General features: G+C 41.9%; 1 protein-coding gene across 4 annotated transcripts in view; it reads left to right on the top strand.

Moving 5' to 3' along the window:
• Window positions 1-23,706, top strand: part of SNX10 (sorting nexin 10) — a 74,119-nt gene that overhangs the window by 33,869 nt on the left and 16,544 nt on the right. For all 4 annotated transcript variants that reach the window (XM_030857387.2, XM_030857388.3, XM_060305482.2 and 1 more), the window contains exon 2: window positions 14,432-14,478. In XM_030857387.2, coding sequence (XP_030713247.1) covers window positions 14,455-14,478 — 24 coding nt within the window. In that variant the 5' untranslated portion in view covers window positions 14,432-14,454. The remainder of the gene's footprint in view (window positions 1-14,431; window positions 14,479-23,706) is intronic.

Raw genomic sequence — 23,706 nt, 5'->3', positions numbered from 1 at the left:
GTTCAAAAATCATTTATGAGCAGTTGCTAAGTGTGTTGGGCCCAGGAATCTACCATGGTTCCAGCTCGGGTCCAGGAGAAAAATGACAAGAGGCTGAATTAGGCCAGTGACATTGGGGGCTGTGAGAAGGGAATGGACTTAGCAGGCAATTAGAGAGAGGATGGTCAGGGCTTGCTGACCAGCTGGATTTGGAAAGTAAGGGAAAGGAAGCAATCAAAGACAGCCTCTGGGATCTCACTTGAGTCAACGTGTGGATACTGACACCACTAACTAAAATGGACGGCATAGGAGGTGGTAAACTGGCTGCATTTTGGAAGGGCCAGGAAGAGGTGTCATGTGACAACCAGCCTGGATTAGACACAGTCAGTTTGAGGTGCCTGAAGGATGTCCACTAGGAGGTTCTGATTGTTGACCCCTCTGCATGTGAGATGGGGGTGGTGGCCAAGACGGAGAACGAGTGTAGAGTGGAAGAGAAGAGGGCTGCCAGTGGCCCTTTGGGGCATTGCCCTGATTAAAGTGGAAGGTGACAGTGAGTCTGTGGCTTCTCCTGGGAAGCCATGTGTGGTTCCTCACCACAGAAACTGCTCATGTCCTCCTCCAACCACACACCGCTCACAGTCTGCAGGTCGAGACCAGCCTTTGTGGTGTCAGTGCAGAGGTGGGGAGAATGCCCTCTTCCCCACGGGGGCCTCACTGCATCACCTGCAGGCCCTAAGCTGCAGCGAGTGTCTGTCTCCTTCCTCTGCAGCATGTCTCATAGGACCCTTCTTGAATAGATGCTGTGGTCCCTCTCTCTTAGCAACTGTGGCACACATCACTTTCTCTCTTGTCCAATTGGATATGCACAGATGAGGAAGCACACCAATAGCTACTTCCCCTCATACACACCTCTGCTGCTATTCCTGTGTCTGAGCCACCATCACCTCTGGTCTGCACCATGTCAGTAGCCTCCCAACGGGCCTCCCTGCTTCGACTCTGGCCCCTGATAATCTATTCCCCACCCAGCAGCCAGAGGAATCCTGCTAACGCATAAGTCAGACTATGTCACTCACCTGCTGGAGATGCTCCCGTGGCTTCCAGATTCTTCACTGTGGTCCACAGGTCACCTGCCTCCCTCTCTGAGCTCCTCTGTCTCATCCACCACACTCCGTCTGACCACATGGCTTCCTTGGCTCCCCAGGTAGGCCAAGCTTGTTCCGCCTTGGGGTTTTGGCACGAGGTGATTGCTCCTCCTGGAGTGCTCTTTCCCCAGACTGCCTTGCACTGGCTCCCTCCTGCCTTTCAGGTTTTGGCTCAAATGTCACCTCCTCAGAGAAGCCTTCCCTGATGACCCGAATGTGAAGTCGTCCCCACCAAGTCCCCATAATGACTCTTGATCACATCATCCTATTCCATTTTTGTCATTAAGCTTGTTTATTATCTTTTTAAAAATTGAAGTACTGTTGATGTACAATATTATATGTTACAGGTGTACAATATAGTGATTCACAATTTTTAAAGGTCATGCTCCATTTTTAGTTATTATAAAACATTGATTATATTGCCCGTGTTATACAATATATCCTTGTACCTTATTTATTTTATACCTAATACTTTGTACCTCTTAATCCCCTACCCCTATATTGCCCCTCTCCCTTCCCTCTCCCCAATGGTAACCACTAATTTGTTCTTTATATCTGTGATTCTGTTTCTTTTTTGTTATATTCACTAGTTTTGTTGTAGTTTTTCGATTCCACATATAAGTGATATCATATAGTATTTGTCTCTCCGTCTGACTTATTTCACTAAGCATAATACCTTCTGAGTCCATCCATGTTATTACAAATGGCAAAATTTCATTCTTTTTTTATGGCTGAGTTGTACATTTATTGGAGAACTTTCCTTCTCCTCCCACTCTGATGTAAGTGAAACCCGGGGTTGTCTTGTTTGTTGCCCCATCTCCAATGTCTGCAACAGTGCCTGGTCTTTCATAGGTTGATGAATTAGGCAGGGCTGCCCATCTACACCGGGTTGAGAAGAACCTGAGCTTGCTTGTTGGGGAAGGAGAAGGGACTAATGAAAAGAAAGAAGCTGTAGTTATTAAGGGGGTGGAATAATTGATGGGCTGAGGTCTTGGAGGAGGTCAGGGAGATAAGATCATGAAGACAGGAGAGAGCTTGATGCTTTTCTTTGAGACTAAGGGAAGTGGGTGAATATATGGGTAGATTTCAAGGCGGCAGAGGATCAAGATGAAGATTGTAAACCTGATGGTCTTACTATCTGATGAAGTGGGAGATACAGTTATCAGATGATAGAGGAGTAGACTGGGAGGAGGAAGGAGGCTGGGTATGAGAGATAATGGTCTGAAGCTGCTGGATGAGTGGAAAGACCCCTGAACCCTGGAGGGCCGCCCTTAGGCTGGAACTCAGAACCTGGTGATGGAGCCTGTCACAGAACGACTGGATTTTTCTTCAGTATTGGACAGGACAAGAGAGAAAGTGGAGGAGGCAGAGGCTATGTTGATCCATGTTTGGGGGACTGGCAGGTAGAAGGAGCTATGTGTCAATGGAGCAGGAAAAAAAGGATGCTGGAGGGGGGAGGATAATTGAATGGTAGAAGGAAGTGAAGTCCAGAGGGAGAATAAGAAGGGTAGGATCAAAAGTTCTGGTGGCTTTTCATTCAAATGGAAGAGCAGATTGGGTGAGAATGAGGAAGTGAGAAAACGAAGGGTGGGCAGGCGGTGGTCAGAGGGGACTTTTTAGTTTTCCATTTCAAAGAACAGTTCCTAGTTGGGATGTAGCCACATGGTAAATACATTGTTGGTAAACAAAGTGTTAGGTCACAGGAGTGAAGGAGAACAGGCTAAGGTGAGACCAGGGAATGTTAGGTCATTCTGTGAATGAGGTCCTCCTTGGAGGGATCACGAAAAAGTGGGGAGGAACACACAGAGGAGGTCCCTAAAAATGTAGAAATGAAGAGCAGGAGCCTGGAGAGAAGGAATTGATGCTAGGAAGTGAGGAGAAGGGAGTTCGTTGGTCCCATGCCTAGGTTCTGGGTACTTCTTGGTAGGTTATTGTCTGGAGATAACAGTGACCAGGGAAATTTGGTTTCTCCTGGTCCTGAAAAACAGGAGTGCTGAGGAAATGAGCAGCTTTGACTTGGAGGGTTACCATGGAAGGGGAAGGTGGAAGAACCAGGACCCAGCTAAGATAAAGCTGCTGAGATAAGTGCAAATGTGGGACATTTGCTGGCTCTAGACTGAGGGCTCCAGGGGCATATTGGAAGGCAGGGTTAGGAGAGATGGCAGAGGGACAGGAGCCAGGTCGGGATGAGAGAACCCCAGGGGAGGGATGATGCCTGGAGGGCCTTCAGCTTGGCAGACATTGTGGTTGCAGGAGGAGTGACACTAGGGCCACGAATGAAGGGTTTCAGATAGTACTTTACTTTTTTTTTTAAGTGGCTTTGTTGTGATATCTGCTTACTATACAATTTCCCAATTGCAGTGTACAATTCAGTGGTTTTTAGCATATTCACAGATACGTGCAACCGTCATCACAGCCAATTTTAGAATATTTCACTACCTCATTTCACTGTCCTTTCGCTATCACCCTCTGTACCCCCAATCTCCACCCTTCCACCCACTCCACCCAAGCCCCAAGCAACCCAAATCTCTTTTCTGTCTATAGAGTTCCCTATTCTGCACTTTTCACGTGAATGGAAGTCATATAATATGTGGACTTTTGTGACTGGCTTCTCTCACTTACCATGGTGTTTTCAAGGTTTATCTCTTGTAGGATGTGTCAGTATTTCATTCTTTTTTATTGTCGGATAATACTCCATTGTATAGATATACCACACTTTGTCTATCCATTCGCCCATTACTGGACATTTGGGTTGTTTCCACTTTTTGACTATTATGAATAATGCTGCTATTTATATACCAGTTCCTCTGTGGACATATGTGTATATACCTAAGATAGAATTGCCGGGTCAAATGGTAAACTATGTTTAATTGGTTGAGAAAATGTGAGTGTTTTCCAAAGTGGCCGCACCATTTTATATATCCACCAGCAATACGTGACAGTTCCAATTTCTCTACATTCTTGCCAACATTTGTTATTATCTGACTTTTTGATTCTAGCCAGCCTAGTGGAAGTGAAGTGGTATCTCATTGTGGTTTTGATTTGCTTTCCCCAATAGCTAATGACATCAAGCATCTTTTTATGTGCCTATTGTCCGTTTGTATATCTTCCTTGTAAGAATGTCTATTCAGGATCCTTTGCCCATTTTTGAATTGAGTTGTTAGTCTTTTTATTACTTTTTCCAGCTTTATTGAGGTACAGTTGACAAATATGTGAGATATTTAAAGTGTACAACATGATAATATGTGTATACGTTGTGAAAGGATTCCCCCACTGAGTTGATTAACACATCCACCACCTCACTTATTTACCTTTTTTTTTTTTTTGGTAAGAACATTTAAATTCTACTCTCTTAGAAAATTTCAGTTATACAATACAGTGTTATCAACTGTAGTCACCATGTTATACATTAGATCCTTAAGTCTTTTTATTACTGAGTTGTAAGAGTTCTTTATATATTTTGGATAGTACAAGTTCCTTATTAGATAAATGATTTGCAGATATTTTCTCCCATTCTGTGCGTTGACTTTTCACTTTCTTGATGGTATCCTTTGAAGCTCAAAAGTTTTTAATTTTTGTGTAGTCGAATTTATCTATTTTTTCTTTTATTGCTCATGCTTTTATTATATCTAAGAATCCTTTGCTAAATCCAAGGCCATGAAGATTTACCTGTTTTCTCCTAAGTCTTAATAGTTTTTGCTCTTAACATTTAGGTCTTTGATCCATTTTGAGTTAATTTTTATATATGGCATAATGTAGGGGTCCAGCTTAGTTCTTGGCTATCCTCTTGTCCCAGCACCATTTATTTTTTATTTTTTTTACATCTTTATTGGAGTATAATTGCTTTACAATGGTGTGTTAGTTTCTGCTTTATAACAAAGTGTATCAGTTATACATATACATATGTTCCCATATCTCTTCCCTCTTGCGTCTCCCTCCGAGGTGCTCCCTCGGTCACAAAGCACCGAGCTGATCTCCCTGTGCTATGCAGCTGCTTCCCACTAGCTATCTATTTTACGTTTGGCAGTGTATATATGTCCATGCCACTCTCTTGCTTTGTCACAGCTTACCCTTCCCCCTCCCCATATCCTCAAGTCCATTCTCTAGTAGGTCTGTGTCTTTATTCCTGTCTTACCCCTAGGTTCTTCATGACATTTTTTTCCCTCAAATTCCATATATATGTGTTAGCATACAGTATCTGTCTTTCTCTTTCTGACTTACTTCACTCTGTATGACAGACTCTAGGTCCATCCACCTCATTACAAATAGCTCAATTTCGTTTCTTTTTATGGCTGAGTAATATTCCATTGTATATATGTGCCACATCTTCTTTATCCATTCATCCGATGACGGACACTTAGGTTGTTTCCATCTCCGGGCTATTGTAAATAGAGCTGCAATGAACATTTTGGTACATGACTCTTTTTGAATTATGGTTTTCTCAGGGTATATGCCCAGTAATGGGATTGCTGGGTCATATGGTAGTTCTATTTGTAGTTTTTTAAGGAACCTCCATACTGTTCTCCATAGTGGCTGTACCAATTCACATTCCCACCAACAGTGCAAGAGTGTTCCCTTTTCTCCACACCCTCTCCAGCATTTATTGTTTCTAGATTTTTTGATGATGCCCATTCTGGCTGGTGTGAGATGATATCTCATTGTAGTTTTGATTTGCATTTCTCTAATGATTAATGATGTTGAGCATCTTTCATGTGTTTGTTGGCAGTCTGTATATCTTCTTTGGAGAAATGTCTATTTAGGTCTTCTGCCCATTTTTGGATTGGGTTGTTTGTTTTCTTGTTATTGAGCTGCATGAACTGCTTATAAATTTTGGAGATTAATCCTTTGTCAGTTGTTTCATTTGCAAATATTTTCTCCCATTCTGAGGGTTGTCTTTTGGTCTTCTTTATGGTTTCCTTTGCTGTGCAAAGGCTTTGAAGTTTCTAGGTCCCATTTGTTTATTTTTGTTTTTATTTCCATTTCTCTAGGAGGTGGGTCAGAAAGGATCTTGCTGTGATTTATGTCATAGAGTGTTCTGCCTCTGTTTTCCTCTAAGAGTTTGATAGTTTCTGGCCTTACATTTAGATCTTTAATCCATTTTGAGCTTATTTTTGTGTATGGTGTTAGGGAGTGTTTTAATTTCATTCTTTTACATGTAGCTGTCCAGTTTTCCCAGCACCACTTATTGAAGGGGCTGTCCTTTCTCCACTGTACATTCCAGCCTCCTTTATCAAATCCAGCACCATTTATTAAAAAGACTGTTCTTTCCCCATTGAATGGTTTTGGTACCCTTGATGAAAACAGTTGATCATAGAAATATGGGTTTATTTCTGGTCTGTCATTTCTATTCTGTTGGTCTATTTGTTTATCCTTGTGCTGGTCCCACGCTGTCTTGAGTACTATTGCTTTGTAGCGAGTTTTAAAATCAGGAAGTGAGAGTCCTCCTACTTTGTTCTTCTTTTTCAGGGTTGTTTTGGCTGTTTTGGGTCCCTTGCAATTAGATGTGAATTTTAGAATCGGTTTATCAATTTGTACAAAGAATTCAGCTGGGATTCTGATCAATTGCACTGAATCTATAGATCATTTTGGGGAGACTTGCCATCTTAATAATGTTGAGTTTTCCAATCCATGAACACGGGATGTATTTCCATTTATTTAGATCTTCTTTAATTTCTTTCAACAGTGTTTTGTAGTTTTCAGAGTATACGTTTTGCACTTTTGGTAAATTTAATCCTAGGTATTTTATTCTTTTGATGCTATTCTTCAGGTAGTGTTTTGATGGGAACTTTTGTGGTAATACTTTTGCAAAGTCTTCTTATCACGTGAAGGGGTAGGGTGAGTGGAGAGTTAAAAAAAATGTCTCTCCAACTGTTGGCTGGAGAGAGGAGCAGGGCATTTTCTGTCATTCTTTAGGAGGCTGTGTGTTTAGGTCTTTCATGGTCCTGTGGCAGGGCACTGAGGGATACATCAGACTGCAAAGAACTCCATAACCCCAAAAGCCGATGGTTTTGTGTGGTGGGGGAGGAGAGTGAGTAGCTGAAGATTGATCACTCTTGGTTAATAGGAATGCAATCCGATTGGACTAATTCACATTAATATTTAAGTTACTAATACCCCTCCCCCAACTTCTGAGACTTGTCTGCTTTTCTAAAAGGGGAAAATGAGTAGCCCAGACGCATCAGTAATAGGAGAAACTTAGTAGCATAAAAAAAGGAAGGAGACCGTTTGGGAAGTGTGAAAAATATTTTTGGATTTGATCTGGGAGGTTAAGGTTCTTGTGAGGAAAGAGGATGTCACAGCACAAGTTAGAAAGTCCGTTGTTACCTGCCTGTCTGCTCTAGCGGTCTGCTCCTCTCTCTTACATCTGCTGTTTATGGTTTTTTTCCTTCCTCTGTTTATCCTAGTTGTGTTTTGCTCTCCCCTCAGTGGCTCTCCTTAGCGTGTGTATGAAGGGAGGTGGAAGTCAGGCCCAACATGCACTTGCCTGTGTCCGGAGCATCTGTAAATCTAAGGTAGCATTTTTCCTAAATGCCACCAAAATGGTTGTGATGCTAAAATTATATATATATATATATATATATATATATATATATATATATATACACACACACACACGTACACTTTTTTTTTTCTTTTTCTTGTCTCTGGATTTCAAACCCTAAATTTGTCCTAGCATCATATTCATGACCATAAATGGAACCCATTGTAGAGATTATATCATAGAGATTAGCAAGTTAGTGGTTTCATTATTTTATGTGTTATGAACCAGTATTGTTTTAGACTGCTAACCCTCTTTAATATATTTTTGTGTATGTGTGATAAATGCTGGAAAATTTTAATGGTAATTTTATTTGTCTTTCCAACATTAACTGAATTTCAGATTTCTGCTTTTTTTTTTCCATTTTGGTTTTGCCTTTTTAAAGTTCTAAGATCAGACTGAGGAAGAACAGCTTGGGCCTGATTTACACGTGGTTCTGCACACCTTGCCGGCCCTCCTCAAAAGTGCATGGCTGCCCCACTTCAATCCATTCTCATGTTTTGGTGTAGCTCTTTTTTCTTTTTCTTTTTGGTTGAGCTCTTTTGATTGCACAAATTGGGATCTCCCTCAAGCTACCTCGAGTACGGGGTTGCTTATTGTAAGGACACTGTGCATGGGGACCCAGGAGACTCTGGGCACTTAAGCCACTGGGGAAGTAAGAACTCTGGGTTACGGCGCTGGCACCAGGCAGCCCTGCGGACATCAGCAGCTGAAGCGGGCTTCTGTAATTCAACTTTTCTGGTGGCCAGTTTCTTTAGTATCTCAAGAGATCTTTTATTTACGTCATGGCTTCTGTTTAAGTATAAGCTCTGGTCCCTTAGAACTCCAGTTAAGACGTCGTTATCTCTCCCTTTTCTCATCATCATTTCCTAGCTTCAGGACCCAGAGAACTGCCTAGTCTTGGTGCTTCCTAGTCTAAATGCTGGGAGGGAGCTGGTGCCCAGCCATCCCTGCTTTCCATGCCAGGCCATGCCTCAGGCACCTGGCTAACCTGTGCATGGGCCTCCCTGGAGTCTGATGCCCATCACTGATGCTGGTTCCTGTGTCCGAGGTGGGCCCCCAGGTGCTAGAAAACAGGGCTACCTGTAGAACTACCCCTCCAGCAAGACCCTGGCCAAGAACTTCCCCCTAGGGGAGATTTGGGAGGGCTATACCAGCCCCCCCTGCCCCGCCCCTATCCCCACTACAGACCTGCAAAGGACATAGGTAGGACCGAGAGCAGGTCTGGGGAAAACTGGCACTAAATTAAACTTTGAATTTTAAATAACCCCACTGATGTCATATCCTTGTACAGATGAAAGTAAGAAGCCCGTGATTTTTTAAATTTAAGTAGAAAAATTGCTGAACATTTAGGAGGAAATGAAACAAACACTGAAAGTGAAATTAACTATTGTTTGTTTTTTTTGGAGGGGGGAATAATAAAAGTAATTGAATACATTGTTTACTATCTTTTTAAAAATATATGGTTTTCTGGGAGTTCCCTGGTGGTCCAGTGGTTAGGACTTGGTGCTTCCACTGCTGTAGGCCTGGTTGGGGAACTAAGATCCTGCATGCCGAGCCATATGGCAAAAAACCATATATATATAGTTTCCTTTTTCTTTTCCCACTTTCTTATTGGGATGTAGTTGATTTACAATGTTTCAGGTGTACAAAGTGATTCAGTCATATATATACACACACACACACACACACATACACACACACACACACACACACATTTTCAGATTCTTTTCCATTATAGGTTATTACAAGATATTGATATAGTTTCCTGTGCTATACAGTATCCTTGTTGTCTACCTATTTCATATATAGTAGTGTGTATCTGTTAATACCAAATTCCCAATTTATCCCTCCCCCCGCTTTGGTAACTGTAAGTTTGCTTTCTATGTCTGTGAGTCTATTTCTGTTTTGTAAATAAGTTCGTTTGTATCATCTTTTAAGATTCTGAATATAAGTGATATCATCATGGTTTTATTACTTTAACAAACGCATTGTAAACTTCTGGAAAAATACAGAAAAGAAGGAAATAAAACAGAAATGACCACTGTTGACTTGTCACATGTAGGCTTCGGTTCTTAAATAAATAAGTAAAGAAATAAAAACATATGTAAAAAGATCACTTAATACTTCTTGAACAGTCCCTATCATTTAGTATTCTTCTGTAACATAATTTGGAATGGCTATGAGGTGGTCTCTTATGCAGCCCTACCATAATTCACTTTTCCTAGTGTACTACTTATGGACATTTAGGTTTCTATTTTATTTGATTTTTTAAATGAAAAATACTGCATTGTGAACATTCATATAAAAATTATTTGCACATGTCTGACCAGTTTTTTTACATTGAGATTCCAGATGTGGAATAATTGAGTCAAAGAACATAAGTAATTTAAAAATGCTTTCGGGGCTTCCCTGGTGGCGCAGTGGCTGAGAGTCTGCCTGCCGATGCAGGGCACACGGGTTCGTGCCCCGGTCCGGGAAGATCCCACATGCCACGGAGTGGCTGGGCCCGTGAGCCATGGCCGCTGAGCCTGCGCATCCGGAGCCTGTGCTCCGCAACGGGAGAGGCCACAACAGTGAGAGGCCCGCGTACTGCAAAATAAATAAATAAACAAAAAATGCTTTTGAAACATATGGCCAAATTGTCTTTGAGAAATATTGAAATAGCTCACATTCCTACCAGCAGCATTCAGTCTCATTTCCTGTGATGCTTGCCAGCAATGGATTTCATTGAAGAAACATTCTAATTTGATAGACAGAAATATGGCATCTCATTTTTATTTGCACTTACAGCAAGGTTAAACATTCAAAATAGATTATTGACCTTTTTATTAAAAAAATGTTACTTTTAATTGTGGTAAGAAACATAAAATTTACCATTTTGCCTGTTTTAAGCATACAGTTCAATAGTGTTGAGTATATTCACATTGTTGTGTAACAAGTCTCCAGACCTTTTTCATCTGGCAAAACTGAAACCCTATGCTCATTAAACAAGAACTCGCCATTTCCCCTTCCTCCCAGCCCTGGCAACTACCGTTCTACTTTCTGTTTCAAGGTTAGCTTGGATCAGATCTCCACACTGGTTCCTGTAAGTCTTTCAGTGAGGCAAGAATTCTCCATATCCATTATTTTGACAGGCATAGGGGCTAGCCTGGGGAATTTGGAAATCTAAACAAATGAAAAATTTTACAACCCACCAGGAGGGCATAGTTTATCAGGGGGCAGTTTCTGACTAGCGGCTTCTGTTTGCTAAATTATAGACATCTAACCTTTTCTCTCAAACCGTTCTATGGTGCTATCATTTAATCTCCTTCCCCTCATCAGTAAATGCCATGGCAAGGTCCAGTACCTGATGACATTTTCTATTGAGTTATAAAGCTAGCATCTTTTCCTATGTTTGAATCTGCATAGGAAAATCTTCCATAATGAAGTAAAAATCTTCCATAATTTATGTTTGAGTCATTATTTCTTCTGTTGAATAACAAAAATTCAACCAAGTAAAAATCTTCCATAATTTATGTTTGAGTCATTATTTCTCCTGTTGAATAACAAAAATTCAACCAAGTAGATTTAAAGATCTAATTAACATTATTGAACGATTCATGAATTGGGCAGCATCCCATCTAGCAAGTAGAGGGGAGCTCCAGAGGGCTGCAGAGAGGGAGAGGTTTTCAAAGGCAAGGCAAGCATAAACAAAAAAAAGATTATTTCTGGCTTAGGTAACCTCCCTATGGGGGACAGAAGGAGTTACCTCATCTTCCTTTGGGGGGATCAAAAGAGTGACCTAATCGGTGCTGACTTGAAAATTTCACATTTTCTAGTTGGGATTACATTCCTGGGGAAGGTTGTAATGGCAGTTTGGTTAGGTATTAAGTCTTGGTTTTGGCACAGGTGTCTCCATTTTGGGCCTGTCATTTCTTTTTTAATACTTCTGATAGAATTATTGTGTTTATTTTTAAATGATTGTTACCTGAAAAAGTGTAAAATTAATTTGTGTTCACTGGAAAAATTCAAACAATGTGGAAGTGGATGGAGTGGAAAATGAAAGTCTTCTCCCCTCTAACCACACCCCCATCCCTCTATTCAGCTTTAAAATATTAAAGCTTGACTGTGTGTTCTCTGTGATGTTTTGGAGCCAGTTTAAACTTTCAGCTTCCTATTTGTACAGTTTGACTTGGTCTCTAGCATCTCAGGTGGCCAATGCCCTGTGAGAACTGTTGAATCCTCCTGCCTCGGGTGGGGGTGGGTGAAAAGCTCAAGTCCCTTGGGGAGAATTAAATTAAAGACCCCAAATGTGAACCATTTGTCCAGCCACACAGTCATGGAGGCAGCCTCAGGCAATGGGAAGACCTGGGCTGGGAAGCAGACTGACTTGAGTTCACACTGGACTAATTGAGCTCTCTCCCTCCCTGTGTGACCTGGGGCAACCTGCTCCCTCCAGCCTTCTGTTTTCTTACCTGTAAAGTGAGGACACTCAAATCTCCCTCACAGAATGGTTGTGAAGTTTACACAAGAAAATGCAGATGTGCTTTGTTGGAGACATTCAGTCAACTGGGAGAAGGAGAAGATACAAATATTATAATGCAAGTGAGGTTCATGCCAACAGGGACTTGCACAACACGCTGTGTAATGGGGGTGAAGAGCTGGGGCAGGAGCGGGGAAGAGGGGTGGGAGTTGGCAGGACGATCTGGAAAGGGTGGAGGCTTGGGGTCAAGGACCCACCCGATCAGTGTTTCGGCAGAATCCCAGGATGGATGTCACCCATGGCCTAGCCTTCAGCCGATGCAGGGATTCCTTCAATAACCTGAACTCTCGAGCTGCTCCTCCTTCCAGCCTCCGCCCCTTTGCACACGCCAGTCCCTCTGCTTAAAATGCCTTTCTCCTGTAGCCTTCCTGGCTAAATGACACCGCCCTTCAGGCCTCAGCTTAAGTGCCACTTTCTCAGTACAGCCTTCCCAGGCGACACTCCCCCACTTCCCCATTTAGTCTTTCCGTTCTTTCAAGAGGCTGTCCTTTCCTTTCCTTTCTGTCATTTCTATACTATATTTATGAAGTCATCTCGTAAGCTCTGAGTCTTCTCTGCCCTCCACTGTGTGTCCCACTCCTACTCCAGCACGTGGCACATAAATACCGAGTGAGTGAGTGAGTGAATGAATGAATTCCCCCTTCCCCAGCTACGTCCCCAGCCTACCTTTCTAGTCTAATCCCCAGAGAGCCTCTCTGTATTAGTTTCCTGTGGCTGCCATAAGAAATTACCACAAACTTTGTGGCTTAAAACAACAGAAATTTATTCTCTTCACCATTCCTGAGGCCAGAAATTTGAAATCAAGGTGTCGGCAGGACTGTGCTGCCTCCGTTGGCTCTAGGAGAGAAGGCTTTCTTGTTCTTCCAGCTTCTGGTGACCCCAGGTGTCCTTGGCTTGTGGCTGCATCACTCCAGTCTCTGCCTCCATCTTCACATGGCCTTCTCCTCTGTGTGTGGATGATTTCTTCTCTTCTGTCTCTTATAAGAAGGACACTTGTCATTGGATTTGGGGCCCACCCACCTGCAAAGACACCTTTTCCAAATAAGATCACCTTCACAGGTTCCGGAGGTTAGGATGCAGACCTACCTTTTTGGCAGCTTCCCACCTCCCATGAAGCCTTTCCCTCAGCTGAACCGGCCTGGTCCCCATCTCTGGATTGTCCATCACGCTTTTCCCCCATCCTCTGTGTATGCCACTGTCACACCTCTTCCTCCTCTTTCCGTGAACCTTGAAATTCCCCTGTGGGTCCTCTTGCTCGCTCACTCACTCTGGCTGAAAGGACCTTCCTTCCCCTTGGCAGCACAGCTCGCTCACCTCCTTCGGGAGTTCTTTCCTCTGCCTGCTCTGGGTTCTCCTCCCCAACACCCACCACGTGGGAAGCACCCACGTACTTCCTCGTATTCCCTACAGTGCCAGGGATGTTCGTAGAGACTCAGGAAATACTTGTGGATGATAATAATCATCTGGAAAGTGGGGTCAGACTTACATTATCAAAATAAAGGCAAATCGTGACCATGCAGCCATAGCCACCTTTCTGTTGTAAAGTACATGTGCATATAGTGAGGGGATTCATTTTTTTTTTTTTTTTTTTTGGCAGGGAGTAGGTGTTAAGTCCAACTAGCTAAGTGGGGTTTTAAGGAACAATAGACAGTCTTAGGAACATGCAGGGCCTGGAATCAGCCGAGTGACTGACTGCACTGACTGGAGGCTCAGAATCAAGTTTCCCATCTTCATCCCTCTTGGGGCCACACCATCTCTTATCTGAACTCTGGAGTAGTTTAAATGTCACAGGAGTGACTTGTTCCTTGAAAGCTTGGGTGCTGGTGAAACCGTCAGGGCTGTTCTCAGTGGTGGATCGCTGGGAACCTTTTCCATTCTCTTCACCTCACTGCCAACCAGCATCCCCTGCTGCCCCTCATGGCCCTCTGCTCCCCAACATCTCCAGCCTCCTCTGATTTCCCCAAGGCTCCAACTCCAGCCTGACCCTGCCTGGCCTTCAGTTTGAGGGCCGGTCATCATCTGGCTGTCTTGGCCTTGCCGTAGCCTAAACTCCCAATTCCCAGGTGGACCGATGTTCCCCTTGGTTGGGTCAGCAGGAGACAGGGTTAGGGGAGAAGCACAGGTATACTTTTCAGAGACTGTGGGAGGGCGGGCTCTCAGGGGGGATCTGGGTGGGAGGTCCTGAGAGGCATATCTGCTCCTGTATGGAGGTTCCAAATCACTGAGTGTTGGTATCTTATTTTTCAGATCGATCGTGTCCTGTGTTGAAGATGTTTCCAGAACAGCAGAAAGAGGTATGTCATCAGAAATCCCCAAATAGATAATCCACGTCCTTTAACTCACTACAGGTTAGTTCTTCATTCTCTGACCATAAATCTGTAGAGGAGAGTCAAGATACCACAGGACGTCATAGACGGGGGCTAATGAAAGAACAAAGCAGCTGCCCTCCTGAACCTCCTGACCCCCACTCCCCAGCATCCGTGCAGTCTTCTTGGCCCTACCCAGTACGAAGACCAGGCATGCTTCTTCCTTGTCCCTGTGTTAAACAGTACTGGGACCAAGGTGCTTGCTTCAGGAAATACCTCCTCTGTGAAGGTGGCCAAACTGCAAGCCTCCACACTGCCCTCACTTCTGATACCAATTTCAGATTTGGAGGTTCCCCAGACCATCTTCAGTTTTGATAATTCACAAGAAAGACTCACAGAACTCACTGAGAGCAGTTATACTCACTGTTATGGTTTATTACAGGGAAAGGATACCAGTTAGAACCAGCTGAAGGGAGAGATGCAGAGGGCCAGGTTGGGAAGGGGCCCAAATGCAGAGCTACTGCTTATTCTCTCCACAAGGAGTCGGTGTGTGATAATTTCCACAGGGAAGCTCCCCTGTGCCTTTGGTGTCCAGAGTTTTTATTGGGGCTCATCTTGCCTGCATGGCCGACCTTTTTGTCTGCTCCTCCTGGGATCAGGCTAATACCTTTAGTCTCTAGTTCCTCCAGAGGTCACAGCTGATACAGCGTGGCCCTAAGCCTCCGTCATATTCACATTGTTAGACTGTCCAGTGGCCAAACCCAGGCAAACAAAGATACTCTTGTCAGGCAAGACATTCCAGGGGCCTAGAGATCACCTCCCAGAAGCCAAGGGCAGAGGACAGACCTCCTTTCAGGTAAGCTGAATGCTTCACTACACACCTGTATTGGCCTGAGAGCGGAGCTGTGCTGACAGCCGGCACTATTCCAGAGGCACATTTTAAAAATTGTTCTTGGGGGGAGAAAGCGCCCCATGAAAGCAACAAAGACGTTTTTCCAATGAGAAGCTTTTTTTTTTTGGCTGATTTAATCACGATTTTTAAAGTTCATTTCAGTTAATAAAAACTAGACACAGACTTTAACCAACTGCATAAAGAAAGCATTATATTGACCTTACAAGTCCTTTATTATAACTAATTATATAATAATAATATAACATTAAGCAGTTTTAAACTGGAAAGTCCTTCAATTGAAAAGGAAAATACCGTTAAGTTGAGAAAGGGGTATAATGCCCAGAAATATACTTGAGTCTCCGTCAGCAAGAAATAAGCACAGCAAGACCAGATTCTGGATGTACCGTAACATACTACTGTCCATCACATATCAATTCATTTTCTATGTGTGGCCAGAATTTCTTGGTTTCTCTTACGTTGCTCTTAGAACAAAGTCCACACTCCTCAGTGTGATTTCCAAGGCCCTGTGTGATCTGACCCTGCTTCTTTCCCCAGGCTCGTCTCCCGCTTCTCCCTCCACCCAGTACCCTTCTCACGCCTTATTCTGGAAACTTGATTGCTCTGTGTGCCCTGGGCCCCTGGGCTTTCACAGATGTTTTTCCCACTGCCTGGAATAATCTCTGTCCCCAGCCTTCACACCACCTTGACAGGCTGACGACTCCTTATCTTTCAGGCCTCAGCTTAGAAGTCAAGGGGAAGCTTTCCTAAAGCCTCCATTATCAAGATATTTTTATCTCAGCAGCTACCCCATCAGCACCCTGTAGTTAATGCCAGTTAGAAGTGGAGGAGGTTTTGGCTGAGCCTTTAAATATCCTAGTGGCTGGTGGTGGTTTAGTGGAAAATAATTCAAGTCCCACCTAACTGCATATATCAAGGCTGAATGCAATATCCCTGATTGTTCTAGAATCTAGACCAGGGGGGCAGTGTGTGTGTAAGCCCTTTGCACTTGGTGCCCACAGGAGACATTGCTAATTAATCGTAAGGTTGACATGTGAATTGATACCCAGTTACCATCCTTGTTCAAGATGCAAATGGCCCAGGACTGACATCTTGGTTCTACCTAAGCTGGTAGTGCCAGTTTAGAAGTTTGGTAAAAATATTTTTTTTTAAGATGGGGGTGGGTAGAGTGGGGAGTCGATTGCAGTCTCTCTTGTTAAAATAGCTTTATTACCGCAATAAATCTAGAGAGAGGAGAACAGGGAGGGAGAGGCTCCCTTGTTAGCTAAACATGTTCCATTTGCACATTGGTTTGAATTCCCACGAGAGCAGTATCTGTGCTGATGGATCTTCCCCGTAAAAAGGCCTTGGCATCAGGCCATTGTAAAATTAAAATGAATTCAGATTCATTCATGCATGCCGCTTTAATTTACAATTAAAATATTATGGTTACATATTTTAATAAGAATAATTAGGTGGACCCAACTGAATCAACTCTTCTGTTTAATGAGACAGAACCCGGAACCCTAATGAAAAGGCAGGTGGCTGTGACAGGAAACGCGTTTCAGACGGCGTCTTGTGTGGAGCCAGCCGTTTTCGTTCTCTTTATATTCTAACACCCGGAATGAACAGGTTGATCTTCCTGCGTCGCTAAGGACCCTTGGCTTCAGCCACATTGAGCTCATCTTATGTGATATGTAAATAAGCAGTTTACACTCTTTCATGGAGTCTGACATTCTGGCCCCTCCAAGGAACTGTGTTTGTGTCTCTGCCCAGGGCTTGCTTGGTGTAAGTTGGATAGTCCTACATATGTGATGTGACTGGAAGGGTGGGCTGAAACCTCTTTTCTCTGTGTGTGTGTGTGTGTGTGTGTCTCCCCAACTCTCCTGGATCATGATGGCTGAATTCTACCTTTAGAGATTCATACCTTTTGTATAAGAGTTTTTTCTCCTTCAAAATGTACATACTTGGTATTGGATATAATGGCAATTAGCATTTATTGACACTTGAGTGACAGTAAATCTACAACTCCGTGGCAGGAGATACCTTGAGTGGAGCAGAACCAAGTGGGCCCAGGACGGTTCCAGGCACCGTGAGGACCCTGCCACACAGGGCCCTACAGGGAGAGATGGGAAGGATGTGCTGCTGTTTTGGCCGTGTTGGCTCTAAGCTTAACATTTAAGTGTTCAAGATACACTTACACTGATTGATGGTAACATTTTGGGCTTGCTCTAGGAAAGCATGGTTTTAATATTGATTTCTGATTGGAAACTGACTGAGCTGGGACCAGTGAGTAACATCAAAGGATATCCCATAAGCAACACCTCCACCTGGTGTCCTGCGATGCTGGGGACTTTGAAGGGAAGTGACAAGACAAGACCCTTTCCCAATCCCCAAAACTCAATTTGTTCTTCCTTCCTCCTTTCCTCCCTGCCTATGTGACGTGATGTAATAATAGGGAAAACTGGGTATGGGATACATGGGAATTCTCTACTGTCTTGGAACAATTTTTCTGTATATTTAAAACTGCTCTAAAACAGTTAGTTTTAAAACAGATAACATTGAATTATACGTGCTCACACATAAAGATTTCTAAAAGACTGTGCAATGAATAAATCAATAAATCAATACAAAACAGTATTTACAGTGTGCTCCCATTTGCATTAAAAATTATATATACATGTATATACACACACATATATATACATATATGTGCCAATTATGTGTATAATAGAAGAAGTATGTAAAAGTCCTAGATAGGCTGAAAAGAAACTGGAAGTCCAGTAGGAGGGGGACTTCATTTTCAGGGTGTTCTCATCTGTACTTGAAATGATCTCTCTCTCTTTCTTTAACCACATACATATTTTATTTTTATAATAATGAAAAAATCTTATTTTTCAAAGGTAGATAAGTATTGGGATGTCATTATGTTAACGGTGTCAGTACCTGTTGAACTCATGGTTAACGCTTTCAGATTCATATTTCTGACTTACTTTCGTTTTCAAGTGCCACATGTGTCTCTTTTCATAAAGCAGTCCCCTTGAGATGACCTCTTCCCTTCTTCCCTTCCTCCCTTCCTTCTCTTCCTTTACTGGTTTTAACTTTTCATTATAAATTTTAAACATACACAAAGTAGAGAGACTAATATAATGAGCCCTTATGTACCTGGGGGTTCAAGAGTTAACACATTATTAATTCATGACCAAGCTATCGCCCCACCGCCACCCATTCCCTCCTGCTACCACACAGTGAATTATCTGAAACGAATTTTAGGCATAGTGTAATTTCATCTGTCAATATTTTAGTATGCATTTATAACAAATGACCCTTCTTAGAAACAAACCACATTATCATACCTTAAATAATTAACATTAATTCCTTCATATCATCAAATAGTCAGTGTTCAAGTCTCCCTGATTACGTTGAAAAAAAAATTGTATATTTGGTTGTTCTAATCTTGATCCAAATAGGAACTACCCATTGCATTTGGTTAATATATTGCTTAAAACCTCTCATTCTGCCCATTTTCCCCCTTGTGCAATTTATTTGTTGAAGAAGCTGCATCTTTTGACCTATAGATGTTTTCACATTCTGGATTTTGCTGATCGTGTCCTTGTGGTGTAGTTTAGCACAGGTTGGTAATTATTTCTTGTTGTAAAAGATGAGTTTTTTCCACTAATGTATTATGAAATACAAAAAGGTAACTCTCCTTAATTCTGGACACTGCTTGTGTAAAGAACTCATAACATCATGAATTATTATAAGTCATGTAAAAGGCAGGCCTAGTTGAATTTCACTCACAGCTATATATCCCGACGTAATAAAAGCTTTCTTAAAAGTCATCGTTCAAAACTGCCAGGGAACGGCATTTAAACACACTCCAAGCTATAAAGTGACAAGAAACATTCTTTGGAGGATGTCTTTTAGGTTATTTGTCATAAATATTATTAGGAAATAAAGGAAGGTTGCTTGATACATTCCTTCTGCCTTTCAAGCATGTTATTTGTAGAGAACGTAGTGTGTGTGAAAGGGGCTAAATTTTAGTTTTGAGATTGTTATGTGGGAGCCCTGGATAGAACCCTGGTGAATAAGACATTGGTTAAATGTCAGTGCCTCGCTCAGAACCAGGACTCAATGCATTTTAATTGAATGAATGAGTCTCCAGTTCAAATACATAAACATATAAAATGGGTATATACTTTGGAATAGGATAAAAACGGCCTGAGAAAGTGAGCATACAATGAAACAAGTTTTCATTTTTGTGGTAGAAGATTCTCATCAAGGCTATGAAAAACTAATACTAACACCTAGAGATTCTTTGTTTGTTAGCTTTTGTCTGTACTCATCTTTTTGTAATAAGAATAAATATTTTTACAGTCAGCACACAGTTATGTTTACTGTACTATAAAAATAGAAGAAACTGTGATAGGTATGTAGTGACATATCACTGTGGTGTTAATTTGCATTTCCCCTAATGGGTAATGATCTTGAACATCTTTTCATGTGCTTGTTTGCTATCTGTATGTCTTCCTTGGTGAAATGCCTTTTCATGTGTTTTGCCTATTTTCTAATTGAATTCTTTGTTTTTTTTACATGTTGAGTTTTGAGTTCTTTATGTGTTCTAGCTACAAGTCCTTTGAGGGATGAGTGATTTGCAGATATTTTCCAGCCTGTAATTTTTCTTTTCAACCTCTTCACAGGAGGTGCAGAGCAAAGCTTTTTAGGTTTGGCGAGGTCTAATTTCGCTCTCTTTCCTTACGTGGATTATCATTTCGGTGTCAAGTCTAAGAACTCTCTCTAATCATAGGTCGCAAAGATTTTCTCCTATGTTTTTTTCTAAAGGTTTTATGGTTTTATGTTTCCATTTAAATCTACGGTCCATTTTGAGTTAATTTTTACGTAAGGGGCAAAGTTCAGGTCAGGATTCCTCTTTTGGCCTGGGATGTCCAGTTGGTCCAGAACCACTTGTTGAAAAGGCTATCTCTCCTCCATTGACTTGTTTTTACACCCTTGTCTAAAATCAGTTGGGCATATTTGCATAAGTCTATTTCTGGGTTTTCTGTTCTGTTCCATTGACCTGTGCCCCTCTACCCATACCACACTATCCTGATTACTATAGCTGTATAGTAAGCCTTAACATAAGGAAGAAGGATTCCTCCCACTTTATTCTCTTTCAGAATTATTTTGACTATTCTAGGGTCTTTTCCTTTCCATGTAAATTTTAGAATAAGGTCAGCTGTGTCTTCAAAAATCTGGCTGGGATTTTTACAGGAATTGCATTAAACTTATAGATCAATTTGGGGAGAATTTATCTCTTTACTATGTTGACTCTTCCAATACATGAACACAGTATAGAATATACTTACACAGATATATACAAAGAAGTGTATACTTCTTCGATTTCTTTCAATAGCATCTTATAGTTTTCAGCATACAGAACCTGTACATCCTTTGGTTTTGAATCTTCTTACAATCAGTTGGTTAATTCTCAGACATTTCATGAGCACTTACTAATGAGTGCCAATACTGTGCTTGGTGCTACAGATATAAAAATGAAATACAAGGCCTTTGAGAAGCTAGTGGGACAGAGTTTCAGAAGAACATGTTGTTTGAATTGATGTTTTAGCTAATAGCAAGAAAATAATTTTTTCCCCTCCAAAATAATGCACTTTGGTGAAATTGGAAATATAGTGAAATCGGAGATTTATTATTTATTGTTAAAGAAGCACCCAGTAGAACATGTTTGAGAGCACAGGTTTTGGAGCAAGGCAGACCAGAGTTTGAAACCTAGCTCAGTCTGTTGGCCATTTGACTTTGGGCCAGTTGCTTAAGCTTAAGAAGCCTTATTTTTCTTATCTGTAAAAAGGGGGGTGATAATATTACTGACCTCTTAGGATTGTCGTAAAGATTAAAGGAAAACATGTATAAAACACTTACCACAGTGCCTGGCACATGCACATGCCTTGTTCAGTATGGTTAATTTTATTGTTGATTTATTCTCATATATCAGGGCTAAGGAAAAAAAGATGAGGTAGATGGATAAAGGTTGAACTGGGGTGGAAGTTGGGGAGGGAAGGGGGTACACTGAAATTGAAGAGTGATTATTATAAGACAACACAGGAACTAGACTTTCAAAGAGTACAGTTCTCTTTCTTCAGAAGTTTGTTTTCACATGGAGAACAGTAGGGATCAGTTAGCTTAAATTTTTAATTCTACTCTGCCTGATTTCTTCCTTCATACTAGATATAATCATTAGGCCCAAGAAGTCATTAAAGTGTTTAATAAGGTTATTAAATTGACTAACTGCTGCTACTGAAGCAATTTTCATAGGAAATCCATACGATTCTAGTTATGGAACTTGGAGCTGTCCTTTGTGGCTGACAGGCTGTCAACATTCCTTTGAAGGATGGTGGGCAGCATCATGAGGGATGCGTCTAATTAAGAGATTACAGGTGAACCTTGGCTTCCTGGGTGTGCTATTCGTAGCTGGAAGTATCCTGAAACTTCACTAATTCCTACTAATTGCAGATTGGGGGAGGGGGGCCCATCTGAATTATAGAATATTTTAAAATAAATGTACTTTTATTACTTTCAAGTACATATTTTAACTCCAACTATGCAAACAAATCGTTGTCTGGTACAAGTCTTAGGAGACTCAAGTTACTGGTGCTCTCAGAATGATTTTCAATTATTTCTATGGAAATAGGTGCTTCTGGAGTTCTTTAGGGTGCTTGAAAACAGTTGATTCTCATAGACCTTAAACATTGCTCTTGTAGCCACGTGCTGTTAATTGGCACACCCTTAGAGGAAGGGGTTTGTTAAATTAAGATAAACTTTAGACCAGCTGCTAAATAACATCATTAATTCATGGAGTCCAAGAACCCAAGTGGATGAGGTTTTTATTTCAGTTGAAGTTTGATCTCATCTTTTTTTTTTTCCTGAAGCCAGTTCATTTATTCCTGCAGACATGCATTTATTCATTAAATGATATTAATGGACTGCATTGGGTGTGCCAGGCGCTCAAGTCATGCTGGACAGCCTAAGCTACCCTAAAGGAGCTTAGCATCTAGTGGAGGAGGCCTGCAGGTCATTACAGTGCAGTAAGGCACGGTGAAGAGGGAGGATGCCCAAGGTCTGCCCAGAGACAGTAGGGGCTTGGAGTAGAGTCAAATTAATCAGACTGGGTGAATCTGAGGATTTCCAGAGGAATTCCAGAAGGATTTCTAGAGACTGAGTTGCCTTTTGAAAATGGATTGGAGTTAGCAGAAAATAAAAGAAAGAACCAGATGATGGCGATGAAGGAAAAAGCAGAAACTGGGGTGAGGACAGCAGTGCAGGCAGAGAGAACAGCATGTTCAAAGGCGTGCAGGTGTGAAATTGCATGCTGTGTATGGGGATGTAAGCTTCGCCTTTGGAGATTAGGAGAGTGAAAAATCATGAAAGGCTATATATTGTGCTAACTACAGAGTTTGAACTTGGTCTTGAAGGTTATGGGGCAGGTTTTGTAGGATTTTCAGCAGGAAAACGACACCATCAGATGTGTGCTTTGGAGCCATTCTTGTTTTAGTGTGGGGGCTGAATTACGGGCCCAGGGATCAATTAGCAGCCCATGCATTAATGTTGGGCAAGCAGTCCTTGGGTCAAAGCACTCACAGAGGGAATAGAGTTGTGGGTGGGTCAAAGAAGGGTGAATCTGGAGGACGTGGTCAGTGAGTCAGATAGAGAAGTCTGGGGACTCTGGGTTTCTGGCTGGGGTTGCTGGGGATGAGATGAAGAGGAGGATGTGGGAAGGGCGTGGATTCTTTGTGCTTGTGGGATTTCCCAGTGAGCTGTCTAGGCAGAAGCCTGGATACGTGGGGAGATGCCTGGACTGGGATGGAGAGAGAATCATCAGCTCACGCTGAGCACTTGAAACCATATGTTCGGATGAGGTCATCCTGGAATCCTAACAGGGTGTGAAGAACAGCAGCCTGGGATGGCTCTCAGGGCAACAGCAACGTTGAAGGGAACGAGAAGGAAGAAAGTTCGCCATTTCGCACTTCAACCAAGTTAAAGATTTTCAGGATTGAAAAAGCGTTTGCAGCCTTAGCTCCACAGTTAATGTTGAGCGTTCATTTAAAGTGCATTGCTGTGTTCTTAGGGGATTCTTTTTCCAGCATGGCTTTAGAATATGTTTTCAACATATCTTTCCTACATAAAGATTAGTCATAATGAGTAATAAGAATGGTACAATCCAAGAATTACAATCCACTAAGATGAGGAAAGTAGATTCTTTACTGTAGAATCTACAGTGTTCATTAGGATGTTCATTCCTTTTACACATATCA

The sequence above is a fragment of the Globicephala melas genome, chromosome 9 (assembly GCF_963455315.2).
Source record: "Globicephala melas chromosome 9, mGloMel1.2, whole genome shotgun sequence".
NCBI classification, from domain to species: domain Eukaryota; kingdom Metazoa; phylum Chordata; class Mammalia; order Artiodactyla; family Delphinidae; genus Globicephala; species Globicephala melas.
Note: the sequence above shows the minus strand (reverse complement) of the source record. Positions and strands in the feature narration are given on the sequence as shown.